The 19,393-nt window shown below is 37.8% G+C and overlaps 1 protein-coding gene across 8 annotated transcripts in view; it reads right to left on the reverse strand.

Annotated features, from left to right (window-relative positions):
* Positions 1-19,393, reverse strand: part of LOC128744342 (synapse-associated protein of 47 kDa) — an 86,828-nt gene that overhangs the window by 42,416 nt on the left and 25,019 nt on the right. For 6 of the 8 annotated variants that reach the window (XM_053841254.1, XM_053841257.1, XM_053841256.1 and 3 more), the window contains exon 2: positions 2,807-2,987. The exons of 1 other annotated variant lie outside the window; for it this stretch is intronic. In XM_053841254.1, coding sequence (XP_053697229.1) covers positions 2,807-2,987 — 181 coding nt within the window. Of the gene's footprint in view, positions 1-2,806; positions 3,127-19,393 lie in introns of all 8 variants that reach the window. One more of the 8 variants, XM_053841258.1, reaches the window with a different exon arrangement.

Genomic DNA, 19,393 nt, shown 5'->3' on the forward strand with positions numbered 1-19,393 from the left:
CTCTATGCTGCTGAAGAAGAAGAAGAAGAAGGTAAACTAATCGAGTTGCTTAACAATATTACCTCACCGCCGGCTTTTTCATCTAACACGACGCTTTTGGAACTAATGTTTAGTAATTAAGGCTTTACTAAAAATTAGGAACGTAACTTTAAGCAAAAAATTCATTTATTAAACAGGTGCCCATCTTGCCCCGTGGGGTTGCTCGTCTTGCCCCGGTGTGCTCCAGGCGGGTGAAAAAATAACTATTTTCTTATTACATTTTTTTTTTCAATATAGTTTCAAATACAGTGGTAACTCGATTTTGTCACTCCCCGATTTTGTCACTCCCCGATTTTGTCACCCCCGATTTTGTCACGTTTTTGACCCGATTTTGTCACCCCCGATTTTGTCACGTTTTTGACCCGATTTTGTCACCCCCGATTTTGTCACGTTTTTTACCCGATTTTGTCACGGTTTTGATTTATCAAAAGCTTAGTTTGAAAATCATTTTCAAACATGTCAAGTGTGTTAAAACACTGTGAAAAGAACTGTATTGATTTTTGTGGAGTTTCCACAAAAGTTGTTTCTTTTCTCCACAACTATAATAGCTAGAAGGTCACTTTCTTTGGCAAAGTTTTTTATAATAATCTTCTCAAAAATTTTGTAGAACATTGTTTTACTCTATCTCTTACTGCTTGAAAAATAAATTTTCTATCTTACTTTTAGGGGGGTTAATCAAAGAATCGTTCATACCATAAGAAAGAGCTTTTTACGCTGTGAAATTTCTCTGAACATAGTCAACCAGTATAATCAACCATTTCGGCGCAATTAAAAAACGCGTGTTTTCATACTTGTGGGACCTCACAGTACAGGTGACAAATGTCCACAGAGAGGTAGAAGGAAGTGCGAAAGGTCCTAAAAGTGATCAGAATGAAATATATGTAGTTCGTTCTAAGTTATCTGCAAAAACATAAAAATTGAAAAAATACCCGATTTTGTCACTGTCCCGTTTTTGTCACCTCTAAATTCATCATGGGGGTGACAAAATCGGGTCATTACTGTATTTCAAATCAAAATTGTATAGGAAAGTTAGATGGATAATAGAACAACTGTTTAGCAACGGTTAGCTGAAGAAAAATCGTGCTTTTTATAACCAAAACTTAAGCTGAGTTTAGGGTGCTCATCTTGCCCCGGGTCCCCCTATATAGAATTCAGCATGAAGGAAAGGTAATGATGGGCCTGAGAATAAACCCATGCTAAAGTCACTTGACATCGAATAGCCTGATCATATTAAGATTCTAACCCACGCCCACTCCCTTGTCAAAGCAGACTCTGTAACCTTGCAGCTACGGAACCCCCCTATCGATTGATTAGTATTGACTAAATATTACAGTAAAACCCAAAATAGGAAAGTATAAAAAATCAAACGAATAGCATGGAAATAATATTGATATTTTTCTAAACTATTATAACTATTGAGAATACATATGTTAAAAGTAGTTAGCATTTTACAATATTTTTAGTGAGCTATTTTATATGGCAAAAAAACACTTTTGCTAAAGATAAATCATGGAATGACCAAGACGGATCTATCTCCCGCTGTATTTGTTCCATTTTAATGCATAAATGAGTATTTTTAACAAAATTCAAGAAAATATAAATCTTTAAAATATTAGGAGCAAAAACAGAGTAGTTACATCATGCACAGTTTGCACAAATTTTTAATAGTGCACTTAAAAATCAATAATTTTCTTAGTTGGAGTTGAAGCGCAGATTTTTTGCACGGCTGGTATACAAATATTGAAAATCGATCAAGAAATAGTGCTCAAAACCTAACCACTTTTCGTGACGTTTGCATTGTTAGATTTTTTATTACCTAATCATTAAAGATATCTATTATGTCCATATATGCCTATAATAACATGATAGGATTTTCTAAAACTAAATTAATGAAAACGACTTTCTGAAATATGACTTATTTTGGAAATAAAAAGGATTTCTGAAACCAACCGTCTTAAATGGCAAACTCTAGAAAATAATTACCATCGTTACAAAGGAGTTACTCCAAACCAAACATCGTGGCGAAATTTTGATTCACGTGCCATAAACCCATTTTCACCAATTATTTATAAAAATGTTTTTAATAAATGATGATTCCCCTGTTAATTACACATAACTCTTGAAATGAATAGGTAAACGATAGAAAAAACTCGGAATGTTCGGCTGTAATCGCAAATTGTATTGCATTTTCAACACTGCTTTATTCATCCGTAGATGCGAAGTAAAAAAATCTTTTCAATATGAAGATTCTCTTTTACTTTTGTTCTGCGGGTTTTAAGATTGCTTGAGACTTTTACTCATTTCCGGTTAATGTAATTCTCAAAAAAACAAAGCAGATTATGCTGCATTATCTACTGAAAAGTAGAAAACAGAAAAGCTAGAATAGTCACTCCCAAACGTATAGGCGTAATAAAAATATTACAATACGATGAAACACACTGTACAGCGCACCACGATGTTTCTTTTTTCTTGGCAGCTTTTCTCACTTCTACTCATTGAATCGAAAGAAAATCAGTTTCAAATGTATCGGAAAGGTTAGTGCATAAATATAAAAATATGACAAATATTTTTTTATTCATGATTATTTTCCAAAGTTGAGAGGCACATTACAAGATATGAATCATGTAAATTCTTCTGAACGCACAAGTAATAGAAGGCACACGTTTATAAAAGTTATAGATACATTAAATTTCAGTTTTATTTTAAAAAAATATTGAATAAGAAATACACTAGTATTGCACTCTACTTATTTTTTAATTTTACTCACCTTTTGTCACCTTCATCTCCCGTGGGAACTGGTGCTGTGTCCGAAGCCGCAGCAGGAGCCGAGGCTGTTGTTGCTGTGGCTGCAGAGTTCGGAGGTGTTGGAACCTCTTCATCCTGAGGTTCACCTTTAGCCGCTCCGATCCATGAGCTGACTTGATTAGTTAATCCGGAAAACATATTCACTGTAACGTTTTTTGAATTTTCTTTAACCCTACTGAAAACACTTTGTTAAAATCCGTAGACCTTCTTTGCAGAAAATTTATATAACGTCACACGAAAGTGAAAATCATTCACTATATTTTTTGACCTGCTCACTTTTCACTAAACAATTTTTATGCGACACAAGAATCGATGGATATAATGAAGGAGGTAACGTTACGAACTTATTTTTGCACTTGAAGAATATTTCCACATTTACGCCTACCAATTCTAAAACTTTATTGAGCTGTGATAATTCAAATGTGCTTCACGAGCTTTGAGTTTTCAGTGATTTTCTAGATATTGATCGAAGCTTTCATATTTAATTTTCACACTATGTCATTACAGAGAGAAACGTATAGAGGCTTTAGATATCTAGGCAACAAGACTAGAAATATTACCAAATATTTTCTGTGGACAAATCGAGAGCACAAAATGCACACTTATAAGATTCTGGAATTTTGGAAAGGATTTTCCAGCAGTGGAGTTTTTGGAAAAAGTACAACGAATTCCAAGTCGTCTACAACTTGACACGGTAACCGATCGAATCTTAAATCGGAAATTGTGCTGTAAGTGCGCATCTGCCAGGATTGAAAACTACTACCTCTTCTGCACGCTTCGTCACAAACGTGGCGCCGGAAATGTACGAACGAGGACGATGTCAAGCATGGTACGACGCATGCGTATAACTCGGAGAAAATTATAACGCTAATCATAGAAACCTATCTGTCAACTTTTGGTAGTTAGGTCACGATGCTTCGTGTATTTGAAACACTTTTACATGAATAAAGACAATAGCGGTATTCACGTAGCGTTTGCTATGTTGCGTATACGGTGTATTGCGTATTTATACTACCGCTACTCGCATAACAGTTCCATCTCCATCGAAACCAGAACTGTAATGCGAATAGCGGCAGTATATACACGAAATACCCCGTTTACGCAACATAGCAAACGGTACGTAATGTAAACTGTTCGGACATGAAACAATTCTCCCATTGGAAATCAAAGATAGACAAATAAATTTAAAATTAAAACAAGACAAAAACATAAAAAATAATGAGCAAAAATACGAATTTGTAGGACTAATAGAACCAAAACTGTAAAAAATAGCAATATTCGTAGGTTTAACTCGTTAAAGTTTATGCAAAACTTTTTTTTTTGGAATTTGGCTCACTATTGAAGAGTAATATTAAAGAAGACAAGAAACAGTAACTCGTATATAATTTATTTTTATCACACCAAAAGCCTTCCAGCTGGCCTTGCGGTACGACAATAGACTGACAAGTCAGTCGTCGTATGTTCGAATCACGCGCTGTAAATTATTCTGTACTCGAGCAGCTGATTACAAAGTTTGTCGAATAAAAATCAGAAGGTCAAGGGCTAGAACTTTTATGGAGAAACTGTATGTATGTGTGTATACGAATCTCCTACAAAAAGCTGAAATCTGGAAAAGCTGAAAATCGAAAGGCTGAAAGCTACGAAAGGCTGAAAATCAAAAGGCTTAATACCACATAAGACTGAACAGAAGCGCATTTTCTTGCAGATTTTTTGTCATAGAAAACTTTCGCGGCCTGTTCAAATTATTTTTCATATGCTGCCTTTACTCTCTACCGCTCGTTCGGACTTAACTAAGGGACAACCTCTACTAGTCAGTAAACCTAAATAGAGGTGGTTTCAACGGAGCGGGTCGCCGGTGAACACTCACGGCCTGTGGCCGCCTCGCCCTGAATCATCGAACGTTTGATACTGACACGGTAAATAGGTCTTGCACCCTGTAATGAGCGTAACTCATTTGCGCTTGAGCAAGAAAAGAAGTATCAATCATCTATACTGTACTGTTTGTACTGTTTTTGCCTTTAGCATTTTGTGCGCATTGTCTCTTCTAAGCCATTCGTTATTCAGCCTTATGAGATTTCAGCCTTACGTAGGTTTCAGCCTTTCGAATTTCAGCATTTTGTGTTTTAGCCTTTCGTTGCTAACCCGTGTATACCATCCATCGCGCGCTGATCGGTAGCGCTTTGTTTCTGTAGATACCACTAATTTTAGTCCTGGAGAGAAAAGGTTATGTCAGCTCTATTGTTCATCCAATGATCCATACAGGTACATTTCGAGGTCGCAGGGCTGTCCTGCACTGAGTGCACCTATTTTACTTTTTTTAACTGTAACACCTCAACCACGCAAAATTCGAAAATGTTATCTATGGGGCATTTAGAGTCAATTATTATTCATTAGATTGCTGAACTAAGCATTGCTCTACCTGAAGTAATTACGGCGCATTCCCAGTTCCCACTGGGCGGTGCACCAAGAGCGCTCTCTGCGCACCATCCAGTGTGAAGTGAGAGTGTGTCGTAAATACTTAAGATAGAGCAATACTTAGTTCAGCAATTTTATGTATAATAATTGACTCTATAAATCCTCAATACATAACATTTACGAATTTTCCTTAGCAGAGGTGTGGCGAACACCCATTTAGGAAACGCTGTTCTAATCGCTAAATGTAAATTACCCAAAAATTAACTGAAACTTATATCTTACTAGCTGACCCGACAAACTTCGTATTGCCACAAATTAAACTGTGTTGTACATAAATCCAGAATCTGACCTTTGTCACAATCTCGAGTTTTGCAAGTTTCTGGGGTGATATAAAATGGGTGATTTAATATACAAATTTTCCTCAGATTAAAGTAGAAAACAACTCCCCTTATTGCTTGGCCTGATAAAATAAAGCGGATAGCATTTCAATATTCGCCATCATTACAAACCATTTCGCCTAATACCATTTTGCGGAACACCAAGCCTCGGTTGACCATAACGCGGAATATAGAGTTTCGCAGAATACCATTTCGCGAAAAACCTTACGCGGGATGTACCATTTTACGGAAAATCTTTTCGTAGAAAGTACCATTTTGCAGGGGTGACCCAACGCAGCCACGTAGCCAGAAGGGGGGCTTAACTGTTTTTACTGATTTTAACTGTTTTATATGCATATTTTTGCGTTTAGAACTACAATACGTTAAATGTATCGTGATGTATTATATTTATAAGCAGAAAGATGTGCATATAATGCATTAGGAGCCAAGATAGGGCTCCTGGCCCCCACCTCTGGCTACGTGGCTGACCCAACGGAAGGAAAGTAATAGAGGTCAGTAGATCTAGGAAAATAAATAAACCTAAATAGAGGTGATCTGTACGGGGGGCTGCCCCCCGCAGTAACCGGTGCTTCCGGCGGCAGGTTGCCGGCAACACTCGCGGCCTGTGGCCGTCTCGCGCTGAATTATTTAATGTTACTATTGACAGTTTTTGGTGGTCTTGTTATTGACTAATGTTTTCTAAAGAATCTAAAATTTCTTGAGTTCGATTAGTTTTTGAGTTACGCAAAAATTTCTGATTTGTATGAGAGTCCTCATCCCCCTACCACAGGGGTGAGGGGTCTCAAATCATCATAAAAAAAATCCTGCTTCCAAAATCCCCCACATGCCAAATTTGACTCCATTTGCTTGACTAGTTCTGGAGTTATGAGGAAACTTGTATTTCATTTGTATGGGAGCCCCCCCCCCCCACTCATAAAAAGGTCCTAATTCATCATAGAAAAATCATGCCTCTAAAAACACCCACATGCCAAATTTGGTTTCATTTACTTCATTAGTTCTCGAGTTATGAGGAAATTTGTATTTCATTTGTATGCAAGCCCCCCTCTTAAAGGGGAGAAGGGTCATAATTCTCCTTCTAAAGAGGAGAGGCGTCTCAATTCACCATAGAAAAAATTCTTGTCTCCAAAAACACCCACATGTCAAATTTATTTTTATTTGCTTGATTAGTTCTTGAGTTATGAAGAAATTTGTGTTTCATTTGTATGGGAGCCCCCCCCCCCCTCTTAGTGGGGGGAGGGGTCTCTAATCATCATTAGAACCTTCCCTGGCCCCAAAAACCCCTATATGCAAATTTTCACGCCGATCGGTTCAGTAGTTTTTCGATTTTATAAGGAACATACGGACAGACAGACAGAAATCCATTTTTATAGGTATAGATTTGTATGAGAGCCTCCCCTCTTAGTGGGGTGAGGGATCTCTAACCATCATAAGAACCTTCCCTGGCACCAAAAACCCCTACATGCAAATTTTCACTCCGATCGGTTCAGTAGTTTTCGATTGTAGAAGGAACATACGGGCAGACAGAAATCCATTTTTATAGGTATAGATTCGTATGGGAGTCCCCCCTCTTAGTTGGGGGAGGGGTCTCTGACCATCATAAGAACCTTTCCTGGCCCCAAAAACCCCTACATGCAAATTTTCACGCCGATCGGTTCAGTAGTTTTTTTTTCGATTCTATAAGGAACATACGGACAGACAGACAGAAATCCATTTTTATAGGTAAAGATAAGATATAGCGCTGCGACAATGGTTGATTTTTGGACATATCACTACAACTTGTAAGGTACCCCGGGGCAAGTGGGACCTAAAAATTGCATAGTTAGAGTTTATCCGATTGTGTAATCTACTTCTACAGACAACCAAAAAAGTATTCGAACAGCAGCGCATAAATTTTTCTTTTAGTAATTTTCCGCAGAATTTTTGCAAAGAATGGAACCACATATTTTTTAAAACAATGTTTAACTAAAGCATATTTAGATGCACAACAAAAATTCGGGGAAAAGCTTTCCGTTTTGAAGATAGAGCACATATAGTTTGAATTGGCTAAAAATGCAGCCAAAAAAGTATTCGGACAGTTAACTATTAGTTGAAACAAATGTCCTCGCTCTCGCTCAACTACTACCTTGTAAGACCATTCACATTCTTGATGACCTGTTTTAATCTGTTTGGGATAAAATTAATAATTTTTCAAACATCCTTCTGTGAATTGCTGACCATTTTTTTACAAGAGCTCGGTTTAAGTCATTTTGATAAGAAATCGAATGATTTCTCATTACAGAAATTTATTTATTTATTTATTATTTATTTATTATTACAATAATTTATCTGAACAATGTTCTTAATAAATGGATTAGCGTCAAATTTATATAATACTAGATCTCTTAAGTTTCGTCACAAATTGCTGTGTAGTTTCATTAAAATCGAAAATTTCGTCAGTCAATTCAAAAGTCCTAATGCAGGCGGTAATGGGTTCTTGATAACCAAACAACGTACGATGATAATTGGTTTGTAACAGGCCAGTAGAGCGAAGGGCACGTTGTGAAGCACGGAAGTTTATGCGAGACAAAAGCGTCGGCGAGTCAATGTCACCATTCATCAGTTTCGCAATAAAAATAGCCTGATGCAGTTTCCGACGGCGCTCGAGCGTATCGATACCCAGTAGGCGGCAACGGTCTGGATACGGTGGTAGATTAACAGGATCGCGCCAAGGAAGCTCACGTAGCGCAAGTCGGACAAATCTTTTCTGGATACGTTCAATCCGCAAATTCCAAGACAACTGGTGAGGGAACCAAACCAAATTGCAGTTTTCCAGAATTGGGCGAACCAAAGAGCAATAAAGAGCTTTCAGGCAGTGTGGATCCTTAAAGTCACGGGAAATTTTTGAGATAAAACCAAGTTGACGTGCGGCTTTCGATATCAGGGTGGCATGGTGTAAGTGAAAAGTGAGCTTAGAGTCAAGGACAACACCGAGATCAGTAACAGAGTCGACTCTCTTTAGCTTCAGTCCGTCCACATGATAGTCAAACAATATTGGGTTTAAAATACGGTGAAACGTTATAACTTCACATTTGGCAATGCTGATCACGAGCCAGTTCCTCCGACACCAGCCAACGAAATCATTTATCAAAGTTTGCAGACGACGACAATCTTCCGTGTTTCGAACTCCTAAATACAATTTTAGATCATCAGCGTATACCAATTTGCAGCCAGAAGGTAGTAACAGCGTGACGTCGTTGAAGTACAGGATGAATAACAAGGGGCCCATGTTACTTCCCTGCGGCACTCCCGAACTATTGGTAAACTGCGAAGATATACATTCACCGACTTTAACGCGTAAGATTCTACCACGTAGGTATGAACTTAACCATTCAGCGAATCGGCAAGAAGCTCCAAGTCGCGAAATTTTACGCAGAAGTATACCATGATCGATACGATCGAAGGCGGCTTTTAGATCAGTGTAAATGACATCAATTTGTGCTTTCTGTTCCATTTTCGAGATACATGATGAAGTAAACTCCAGTAAATTGGTACATACAGAGCGACCCGGCACGAATCCATGTTGGGAAGTAGAGATGTAATTCTTCGTCCGGGAAAGAATGACGCCGCTAACTATAATCTCAAATAGTTTAGAGCCAGCCGATAGGCTAGTGATGCCACGGTAATTCCTGACGTTCTGCCGGTCCCCAGATTTAAACACCGGAAACATAAAAGACTGCTTCCATATTTCGGGGAATTTTCCTTGTGCAAATGACTTGTTGAAAATTAGACACAGTGGGTCTGCCAGCGCATTAGCACATTTATTAAAAACGATAGCAGGTATTCCATCGGGACCCGCCGAGTATGATCGTTTTAGTTTCTTTGCAGCTGCCAAAAACATCTCGGTGGTTACTTCAAAAACAGTCAAGTCAACTAAACTGACTGGCACATCCGCTGCTGCAATCTCGGCTTCTGAGTCGGAAGCAATTCGATCGGCAAAAACAGAAGCAAAAAATTGTGCAAAAAGTTCGCACGAATCCGATTCTGATATCGCCTCAGTACCATCCAAACAGACATTTAAAGGTACCGAAGAGCATTTCCTTTTGGAATTGACGAAGTTCCAAAAATTTTTTGGATTCTTACGAAGGTCGGTCTGTACGCGTAAAACGTAAGATTTGTACAGTGCACTATTCAGGCGACGGTAATCATCACTATGACGTTTGAAGCGCTGCCTCGTTGCAGTGGTTTTCAACCGACGATATTTGCGCTGAGAATTGTTCTTTAGCCGCTTTAGTTCACGCAAACGAACAGTACTCCACGCAGGTGAATTGCGACGCTTCAAAAAAGGCAGATTCAAATTTAACCACTGCTCGATGATGTCGCAGAAGGTCGCAGAAATGAAATCATCTAAAAAGATGTTCAAAAGGGTTCAGGTCTAGACTGAATACTGATGTTTCGATAGCGCTAGGACAATTGTATGGTGCCTACTGCTTACAATTATCGACAGTATGTTTAGATTCAACATCCCGGTACAATATGTATGTACCACGCAATTACAATTTTGCTTTAATTTTACCTAAAATTGTTCAGATAATTGAGTTTACACTTAGTTCTATCCAAAAATATATATCTTTGCTACCTCGGAGTTTTCCATGCACCCCAACAAGGTATGACACTAACCGCATTGCTTGTTTACTTGCTGACGAGTGATTTTCCTCTTGTAGCCCTTCTCCTTTAGTTATTCCTGCATAAGGGTTGTTGGCCGTTCTCTCAACTACCAAGGGGGCACTCGAGTGCTCTCCGACGTATTGAAGAGCCGCAAGTTCGATGTCGTAGCGCTGCAGGTGTGCTGGAAGAGCTCAACGGTACGTACGTTCAGAGATGGACATATCATCTACCAGAGCTGCGGCAACACACACGAGCTGGGTACAGCTTTCATAGTCGTGGGCGAGATGCGGAAACGGGTGATGGGTGTTGCCCAATCAATCCTCGAATGTGCAGGTTGAGAATCAAGGGCCGATTCTTCAATATAAGCATCATCAACGTGCACAGCCCTCACCTCAGAAGTACCGATGACAAAAATAAATTCTACGCGCAGTTGGAGGGTGAATACGACCGCTGCCCAAAACATGATATCAAGATCGTCATCGGGGATTTCAATGGTCTGGTCGGCCAGGAGGAGAAATACAAACCGGTGATTGGAAGGTTCAGCGCACACCAGCGGACCAATGAAATGGGTCTAAGATATATCGACTTGGCCGCTTCCAAGAACATGGCACAGAATCCTTCACAAGTACACCTGGAGGTCAGCAAATCAGACAGAATCACAGATCGACCACGTTTTGATCGACGGTCGGCACTTCTCAGACATTATCGATGTCAGATCCTTTCGAAGCGCTAACGTTGACTCGGACCACTACCTAGTGATGGTTAAGATGCGCCCAAGACTCTCCGTTGTGAACAACATTCGGTACCGCCGCCAGCCTCGGTTAAATCTCGCGCGGCTGAAGCAGCCAGACGTCGCCACAAACTACGCGCATTCACTCGAAGCTGCGCTGCTGGAAGAGGACGAGCTGGACGAAGCCCCTCTCGAGGACTGATGGAACTCCAGCAAAACTGCCATCAGCAGTGTAGCGGAGAGCTCCATCGGGCATGTGGCCCTGAATCAGCGGAACGATTGGTTTGACGATGAATGCAGGAGGGTGATGGATGAAGAGAACGCTGCGCGGGCGGCCAAGATGCGCAGTACCACACGTCAGAACAGGGAAAGACACAAACAGAAGAAGATGCAGCGAAACCAAATCTTTCGGGAGAAAAAGCGCTACCCAGAAGAGCAGGAATATGCAGAGTTGGAGCGGCTGCATCGTTCTCAGGAAACGCGAAAGTTTCACCAGAAACTGAACGGATCCCGCAAAAGCTTTGTGCCGCGAACCGAAATGTGTTGGGATAAGACTGGCAGTATTCTGACGGACGATCGTGAGGTGACGGATAGGTGGAAGCAGCACTTCGACGAACACCTGAATGGCGCCCAGGCGGAAAACCATGGCGGCGGGGAAAGCGATTTCGACGGTGCAGCAAACGGGGAAGAGGTGCCAGCCCCAACGATAGGCGAAGTTAAGGAGGCCATCATGCAGCTAAAGAACAACAAGTCAGCTGGAAAAGATGGCATCGGAGCGGAACTTATTAAAATGGGACCAGAAAAGCTGGCCGTTTGTTTGCACCGACTAATTGTTAGAATTTGGGATACGGAACCTACGCTACCGGAGGAGTGGAAAGATGGGGTTATCTGCCCGATCTACAAAAAGGGCGACAAGTTGGACTGTGAGAACTATCGAGCGATCACCGTTCTCAATGCCGCTTATAAAGTGCTGTCCCAAATCATTTTCCGCCGTCTATCACCAATTGCGAATAGATTTGTGGGAACTTATCAAGCCGGCTTCGTCGAAGGTCGGTCTACAACGGATCAAATATTTACACTGCGGCAAATCCTCCAAAAGGGCCGTGAATACAGAGTTCCCACGCATCATTTATTCGTTGACTTCAAAGCCGCATATGATACCATCGACCGGAAAGAGCTATGGAAAATCATGGACGAGAACAGCTTCCCCAGGAAGCTCATCAAACTGATTAAATCTACGTTGGATGGTACACAGTGCTGTGTTCGGATTTCGGGTGGATTGTCAAGTTCATTCGAATCACACAGAGGGCTTCGTCAAGGTGATGGTCTTTCATGCCTGCTGTTCAACATAGCGCTACAAGGTGTTATGAACCGAGCGGATATCAATACGCGGGGCACGATCTTCAACAAATCTAATCAAATACACGTCCAATTTCCACCATATGTTGAGTTAAACCTGTTACCGAGCTACTGATACGGATGGAATTTTCATGCTGCGTTATTCGTTTTTCTAGTAATTGGGATGTTTGTCAAATGAATTCCTTATCGTTGCATACCCCACAAGAAATACTATACACATTAGTTTGTTGCATAATCGGTATTTTGTCTTTTAATTTGGTGAAAATTGTGTTTTTCATTTTTTCGTTCGGTTTGTTTGCTGCAACGATGTTATGTTTGCTTAAGCTTTTTCCAATTCGTTCGCTCAAACCCGGAAAGGGATGGAGACGAACATAGTGAACTCGTTTCTAGATATTTCGGTCTTTGGTAGAGTGTTGTATGGAAGGTGCACTCGTTTTGCCTTTCTACTATATAAAAATATCGTATTGCCTTTCTACTATATAAAAAAACCCGAATTAATCCACCTAGCGGCGTGACCTAGCCTTTCTACTGCCACAATAATCATTATTTAATTTCTCAAGAACTTAATTGTAGATGTATAGATGTTATATTAGACTATATTTTTAAATATCCGTTCCGTATTCCTCAAAATCCTTATTTGCCAGCAAAATTCACAACGTATTGTGTAGAATAATTATATTTTCTTTCCTTGGGTGCGTAAATACATGTAAGCGTCATTTATGTTACTTGATGAACACCTTATTTAGTTTTATAATATTTATAGAAAAATAATGTAAACACAAAAGATAATTTTTACAGACTTGAATGAATATGTATAGAAAATTAGAAATTAACCCTCTAACGGGTCTACAGACGGCCTTAACTTTCGAGCTTCAGAGCCACATACGAAACTTGTTTTGAATTGACAATATGAAGTATTTGTTCATAGCAGATTTTTTGATATTTTGATATTAATACCATGCATTCAAAAGTTAGCATCTTTGAAAAACAAGAGTTTAGAAAAATTATTATTATATTTCGCTTTTGAAGAAAAAGGATATCTACAACAAAATGATTGATCTCAAAATTTTACTATTGGTTTGCTTGGCTTCAATTTTGCAATATATCTGAATTAGAAAAAAATTACTGAATAGAGCATTAGATATGAAAACGAGAAATGGAACTATTTCTTAGCTAGCACTCCTTCAGATAATTATTTTTGCATGAAAATCAAAACTTAAGCTTCTTTTGAATGTACTTTCATGAAAAGATAGTCATTAGCTTGATCGCATTGTAAAAACGATTAGAGATTTGATGTTAGAGGGTTAGGAAAACAAGATGAGGTCGAAAAATAGTGCCAAAGCTGCGCCATAAACATGCTTGAGAATGGGAAATACGATCGATATGATTCCCAGTGCTTGTCTTTTTTTGATTTATTTATTAAAACATGATACATGACATAAGACATCTGTCCTTTAAAATAACACTAACGAAAACAAATCTTACAAAATTTCTACCGTGCAACGTTTACTTCCTATTTTTCATATAACATTTCTAAGCTCTAGTATCTATTGTTTGAAAAGAGCATCTATTGATGCGCAGAATTTGTTTGGAATTTGTACAAATTTATTTGGAAAAATCAACTCACTAGTATTTTTGATTCTATACACCACTATACCTACATTCTTAAATAAACTGCTTTTCTTCGCTTTTTGCTTTTCTTGTACAATTGTGAGTAACAGCAAGTGAAGAAAATGACAATTGAAATCTGAAATCAAAGAAAAGAAAAAACTTTTCGATTGAATCCCACTATTTAATAATTATTTGCAACAAATACGTAGTTCACCTACGACGTGCAGGCTTCATCAATGTCTTATTTCAAAGCGTATACGTATCTGTCGCGAATAAATATTAAATAGTGGAATTTAGTCGGTAAAAGTTTTTTCTTTTCTTTAATTTCAGAGTTCGTATTCCACTAAGAGGCTTCAAAAACTTCAGACAATTGACATGTTTCTCACTTTTCTTGAATTTCATTGCAAATTTTAAAATTGCAAATTGTCATCACATATATACATACATACATACATACATACATACATACATACATACATACATACCTACATACATACATACATACATACATACATACATACATACATACATACATACATACATACATACATACATACATACATACATACATACATACATACATACATACATACATACACACATACATCACACACATCTCATACATTGAATACAATCAACATTTGATTGATATGTTTTGATTTCACACGTTTTAACGATTTAATATACGGTGCTTAAGTGTTAAAGTTTGAATAACTTTTGAATGAAGAAATTCGTTTGATAGATCTCAGCAATAATTTTCAAATAATCATAAAATGTGTGATGTTTTTCATTAAATTAATGCTTATATGTTACATAAATATGTTTTAAATCCTATTTTTTCACATTTCTTTATGTAACTTTCAAACTACAAGTTCAATCGTCATGAAATTTGGAAGTTAAGGGTTTGCAAGGCTCCTCTTTCATATGCATTCAATTTTGTTCAAATCGGTTAAGAGACCTATGAGATAATGAAGTCCCATATTTTTCGTATTTTTATACATAACTTTTGAACTAAAAGTCCGATCAGTATGAAATTCAATAGCGACCTATGGGACACCTAGACCTTTCATTTGACACTAAGAACATTAAAATCGGTCCAGCCATCTCCGAGAAAAGTGAGTGAGATTAAAAGCGTCACATACACACACACACACATACACACACACACATACATACACACACACAGAAAATGCTCAATTTTCGAAACTGAGTCGAATGGTATATAACATTCGGCCCGCAGCCCATTCGACTCAGTTTCGAAAACTGAGCATTTTCTGCGTGTGTGTGTGTGTATGTATGTGTGTGTGTGTGTATGTATGTGTGTGTGTGTGTGTATGTATGTGTGTGTGTGTATGTAACGCTTTTAATCTCACTCACTTTTCTCAGAGATGGCTGGACCAATTTTGATGGTCTTAGTGTCAAATGAAAGGTCTAGTTATCCCATAGGTCGCTATTGAATTTCATATTGATCGGACTTTTAGTTCAAAAGTTATATATAAAAATACGAAAAATATGGGACTTCATTTTCTCATAGGTCCCTTAACCGATTTGAAAAAAATTAATTGCATATGAAAGGGGCCTTTCAAACCCTTAACTTCCAAATTTCGTGATGATTAGGCATGTGGTTTGAAAGTTACATAAAAGAATGTGGAAAAAAAGTATTTAAAACATATTTTTGTAACATATAATTATTAATTCCATAAGATATATCCTACAATTTATTATTATTTGAAAATTACTGTTGAGATCTATCAAACGAAACCAAGTTATTGAAAATCGGACGATCCATTCAAAAGTTATTCAAACTTTAACACTTAAGCACAGTATATTAAACCATTAAAACGTGTAAAATCAAAATATATCAATCAAATGTCGATTATATTCAATGTATGTATGATGTATGAGTGTATGTATACATGTATGCGTGTATGTATGTATGTATGTGTGTGCATGTGTGTATATATCAATTTATGTATGTGTATGTGTTTACGATTTGCAGATACGTATTTCGCCTACGACTTGCAGGCTTCGAAAATAGACACTGAATCAATAGATACTAGAGCTTAGAAATTTTATATGAAAAATAGATAGAAAAGGTTGCTAGTAATTTTGTACGATATATTTTCGTTAGTGACACTTTAAAAGACAGAAGTCTTATGTCATGTGTCATGTTTTAATGAATAAATCGAAAATGACAGGCACTAGTAATCATATCGATCATATTTTCCATTCTCAAGCATGATTATTGCGCTTCTTTTGCACTATTTTTTGATCTCATTCAATTTTCTAAACCCTCAAACGGGCTACATCGTAAAAATCAGAGGGGTTGTGTACAAGACACGACCGCATATATAGGTGACGCAGGGCTACGTAAGTCTCTTTGTAGTGATAGTAGCATGTATTCATGCTTGTAATCATTCGATTCTTCATGTATACATGCTATATGCAACATATATACATGCTACATGCGTTGTATGTAACATTTATCACAGTAGTAACATTGCATACGTTCAATTCTCAAAAGATTGTGCATTTGAAAACAATTTAACAAAATCAAGAACACAAACTATTGCTTTCCTGCTACCTTACTGAACTAAAGATTGTTTTTATTATCCATGGTTTCCCACGTTGAAGGGATTCTACCAATTCAATCCTATTTTATCAACATCTTTTCACTACACTTCCAATGAAACGGCAAGCATGCGTATTCATATAGAGTCGTATTATAACCGAAGATATCAAATTCGCCGAGGTTTAATCGTCTCGCAGTAAAGAATTTGCGATCTGTTGGGACAACGAACTTGTGTCATTTTTCTGGCACACTTCCCTAACACAGACATCAAATTGGACTAGGTTCAATCGCGTTCGTAAGAAATCTGTTGGCACGAGGGGACTTTGTCACTCTCTCTGGCGTACTTCCCAAGCAAGGACATCAAAATGGTCTAGGTTGAACCGCAATGTTAAGAAATCTTGTTGAAATGAGGAAACTTTGTCACTTGTTTTGGCTTACTTCCCAAGCACAGATATCAAATTGGTATAGGTTTAGATCATCGTAAAGAATCTTCCAACCAATCACGAAGCGAGAATTCTGGTAAAACATAGGTTCATTATTTTCAATTTTTCAATAGTTCAACATCAAGAATCCACACTTTTCTTTATTTGGGTCAATTCTTAGAAGATTTTCCAATCGATTGGTGTAAGAATATTGAAAATCGATCGGAAAACCGCTGAGCTATTAGCGTTCAAAACCTTTCATTTTTCGTGACGCTCGCATTTTTCGATTTTTTGGAATGACACCCTATCTCAAAACTTGCCGTAAGACGTAGTCCTACATCAAAACGATACGACCAAGCTAATGACTATTTTTTCATGAAAGTGCATTCAAAAGAAGCTCAGGTTTTGATTTTCATGCAAAAATAATTATCTGAAGGAGCGCCAACTAAGAAAAAGTTCAATTTCTCTTTTTCGTTTTTCATATCTAATGCTCTTGGTTATTTTTTCAAATTCTGAAAAATTTCAAAATTGAAGTCAAGTAAACTCATAATAAAATTTTAAGACCAATCATTTGGTTCTAGACATCCTTTTCCTACAAAAGTTCAAAGGAATTATTCGCGCAATAATTTTTTTCGTAATTTTTCTGAATTCTTGTTTTTGAAAGATGCTAACTCTTGAACGCATGGTATTAAAATCAAGAAATCTATTATGAACACACTTCTCAAATTGTAAATTCAAAACAAGCTTCGTATGTCGCTCCTACGCCCAAAAATTAAGGCCGTCTGTAAACCCGTTAGAAGGTTAATTTCTATAAATCAATTCAATAAATCACGTAAATATTATAAAACTAAATATGGTGTTGATAAAGTAAATAAAATGATGCTTACAAATATTTATGCACTCTAGGAAGGAAAATGTAATTATTGCACGCAGTATGTTCTTGAGAATTTTACTGGTAAATAAGGATTTTGAGGAATAAGGAACGGAAAATGTAGTCAAGTTTATTATAAATGTTCCTGAGAAATTAAGAAATAATTATTGTGGCAGTAGAAAGGCTAGGTCACACCGCTAGGTGGATTAATTCGGGTTTTTTGAGTATGTTGTGTGTAAATTGTTCGGGATAGTTATTGTTGCGCAGGGTGGCAACAGCTGATTGTATACTCTCTTCACGTTTCTCTACGCTTATTAGTTATAGCGCCCTGTCGTGTTCTGATTTTGTTACGCTGTGTTGGTTTTCTGCATGAGGGGGCTTTCCGAAGTATAGTCTAGAAAGCGGCCGCTCTGTTGTTTCGGGTGCCTGATTTTTTGTACCGCCATCCGGGGTGAGATTGTGCCACGGGGGTGAGATTGGGCCAAAAACCAAAAATGTTTATTTGTGAAAATTTATTATATCTATAGAAACTGGTAACCTAAATTCAAACTGATGATGAACATAACATATTTATTCATAACTTAGAGTGGAACACAGATAATATTAGCAAACTATTTAGCCCAAACAGGGCTTCAAAGTTCGCGATCAATAATACTCGGAAATAATGCTTGTAAAAAATGTCCCCCATAAACCAACCCAAACAAGAAATCGCATCAACTTGCTATTTTGAAGGTATATAAACTAATCATTTACAATGTATTGAAAGGTTATTATGCGTTGGATAAGTTTTGATTACGAAAATAATATTTTTCGAAACTTTGTACTTTTCGAGCTCCATGGGGGTGAGATTGTGCCAAGCCATAATGATCGATCCTATTTGTGGATTTCACATACACAACAAAAATACGTCAGTATACACCAGTACACTCACATTCCTTACTATTGAGCACAATATTTTGACAGATTAGATTGCATCATCCATTTTTTAATTTAATTTAATTTATTTCCTGGTCTTCGATTATATCGTACAGACAGTTCTTAATGTAAACTTATTCTATTTTTAAAAGTTGTTCTAGTTACATTAAACTCATAACAGTCAGATACACTATTAAATTCGCGGGAACGCACATCAATCGGGTTATTTCGGGCGAAAAGAGTACGGTGTAAAGGAAGCCGGAAGAAATCCGCTCGACGGGTAAGCCTAGGAGGTACGTTGAACCGAATTTGACCTAGTAGCTCCGGGCTATTCACGTTATTTTCCAGAAGATCGTAGATAAATAATCGTTGCAACATACTTCTCCTATTTGTCAGAGTGGGTAGACGTATAAGCACGCATCTGTTTTCGTACGGAGGTAAACGAACAGGATCATCCCAGGGTAACCTGCGCAGAGCGTACCGAACGAATTGACGCTGGATTCGTTCTATCCGGTTGATTTGAACAGCATAATAAGGTGCCCACACAAGCACCCCGTATTCAAGAATACTGCGCACGATTGAACAGTAAAGCGATTTCAGACAGTAGATATC

The sequence above is a fragment of the Sabethes cyaneus genome, chromosome 3 (assembly GCF_943734655.1).
Source record: "Sabethes cyaneus chromosome 3, idSabCyanKW18_F2, whole genome shotgun sequence".
Classification (NCBI taxonomy): domain Eukaryota; kingdom Metazoa; phylum Arthropoda; class Insecta; order Diptera; family Culicidae; genus Sabethes; species Sabethes cyaneus.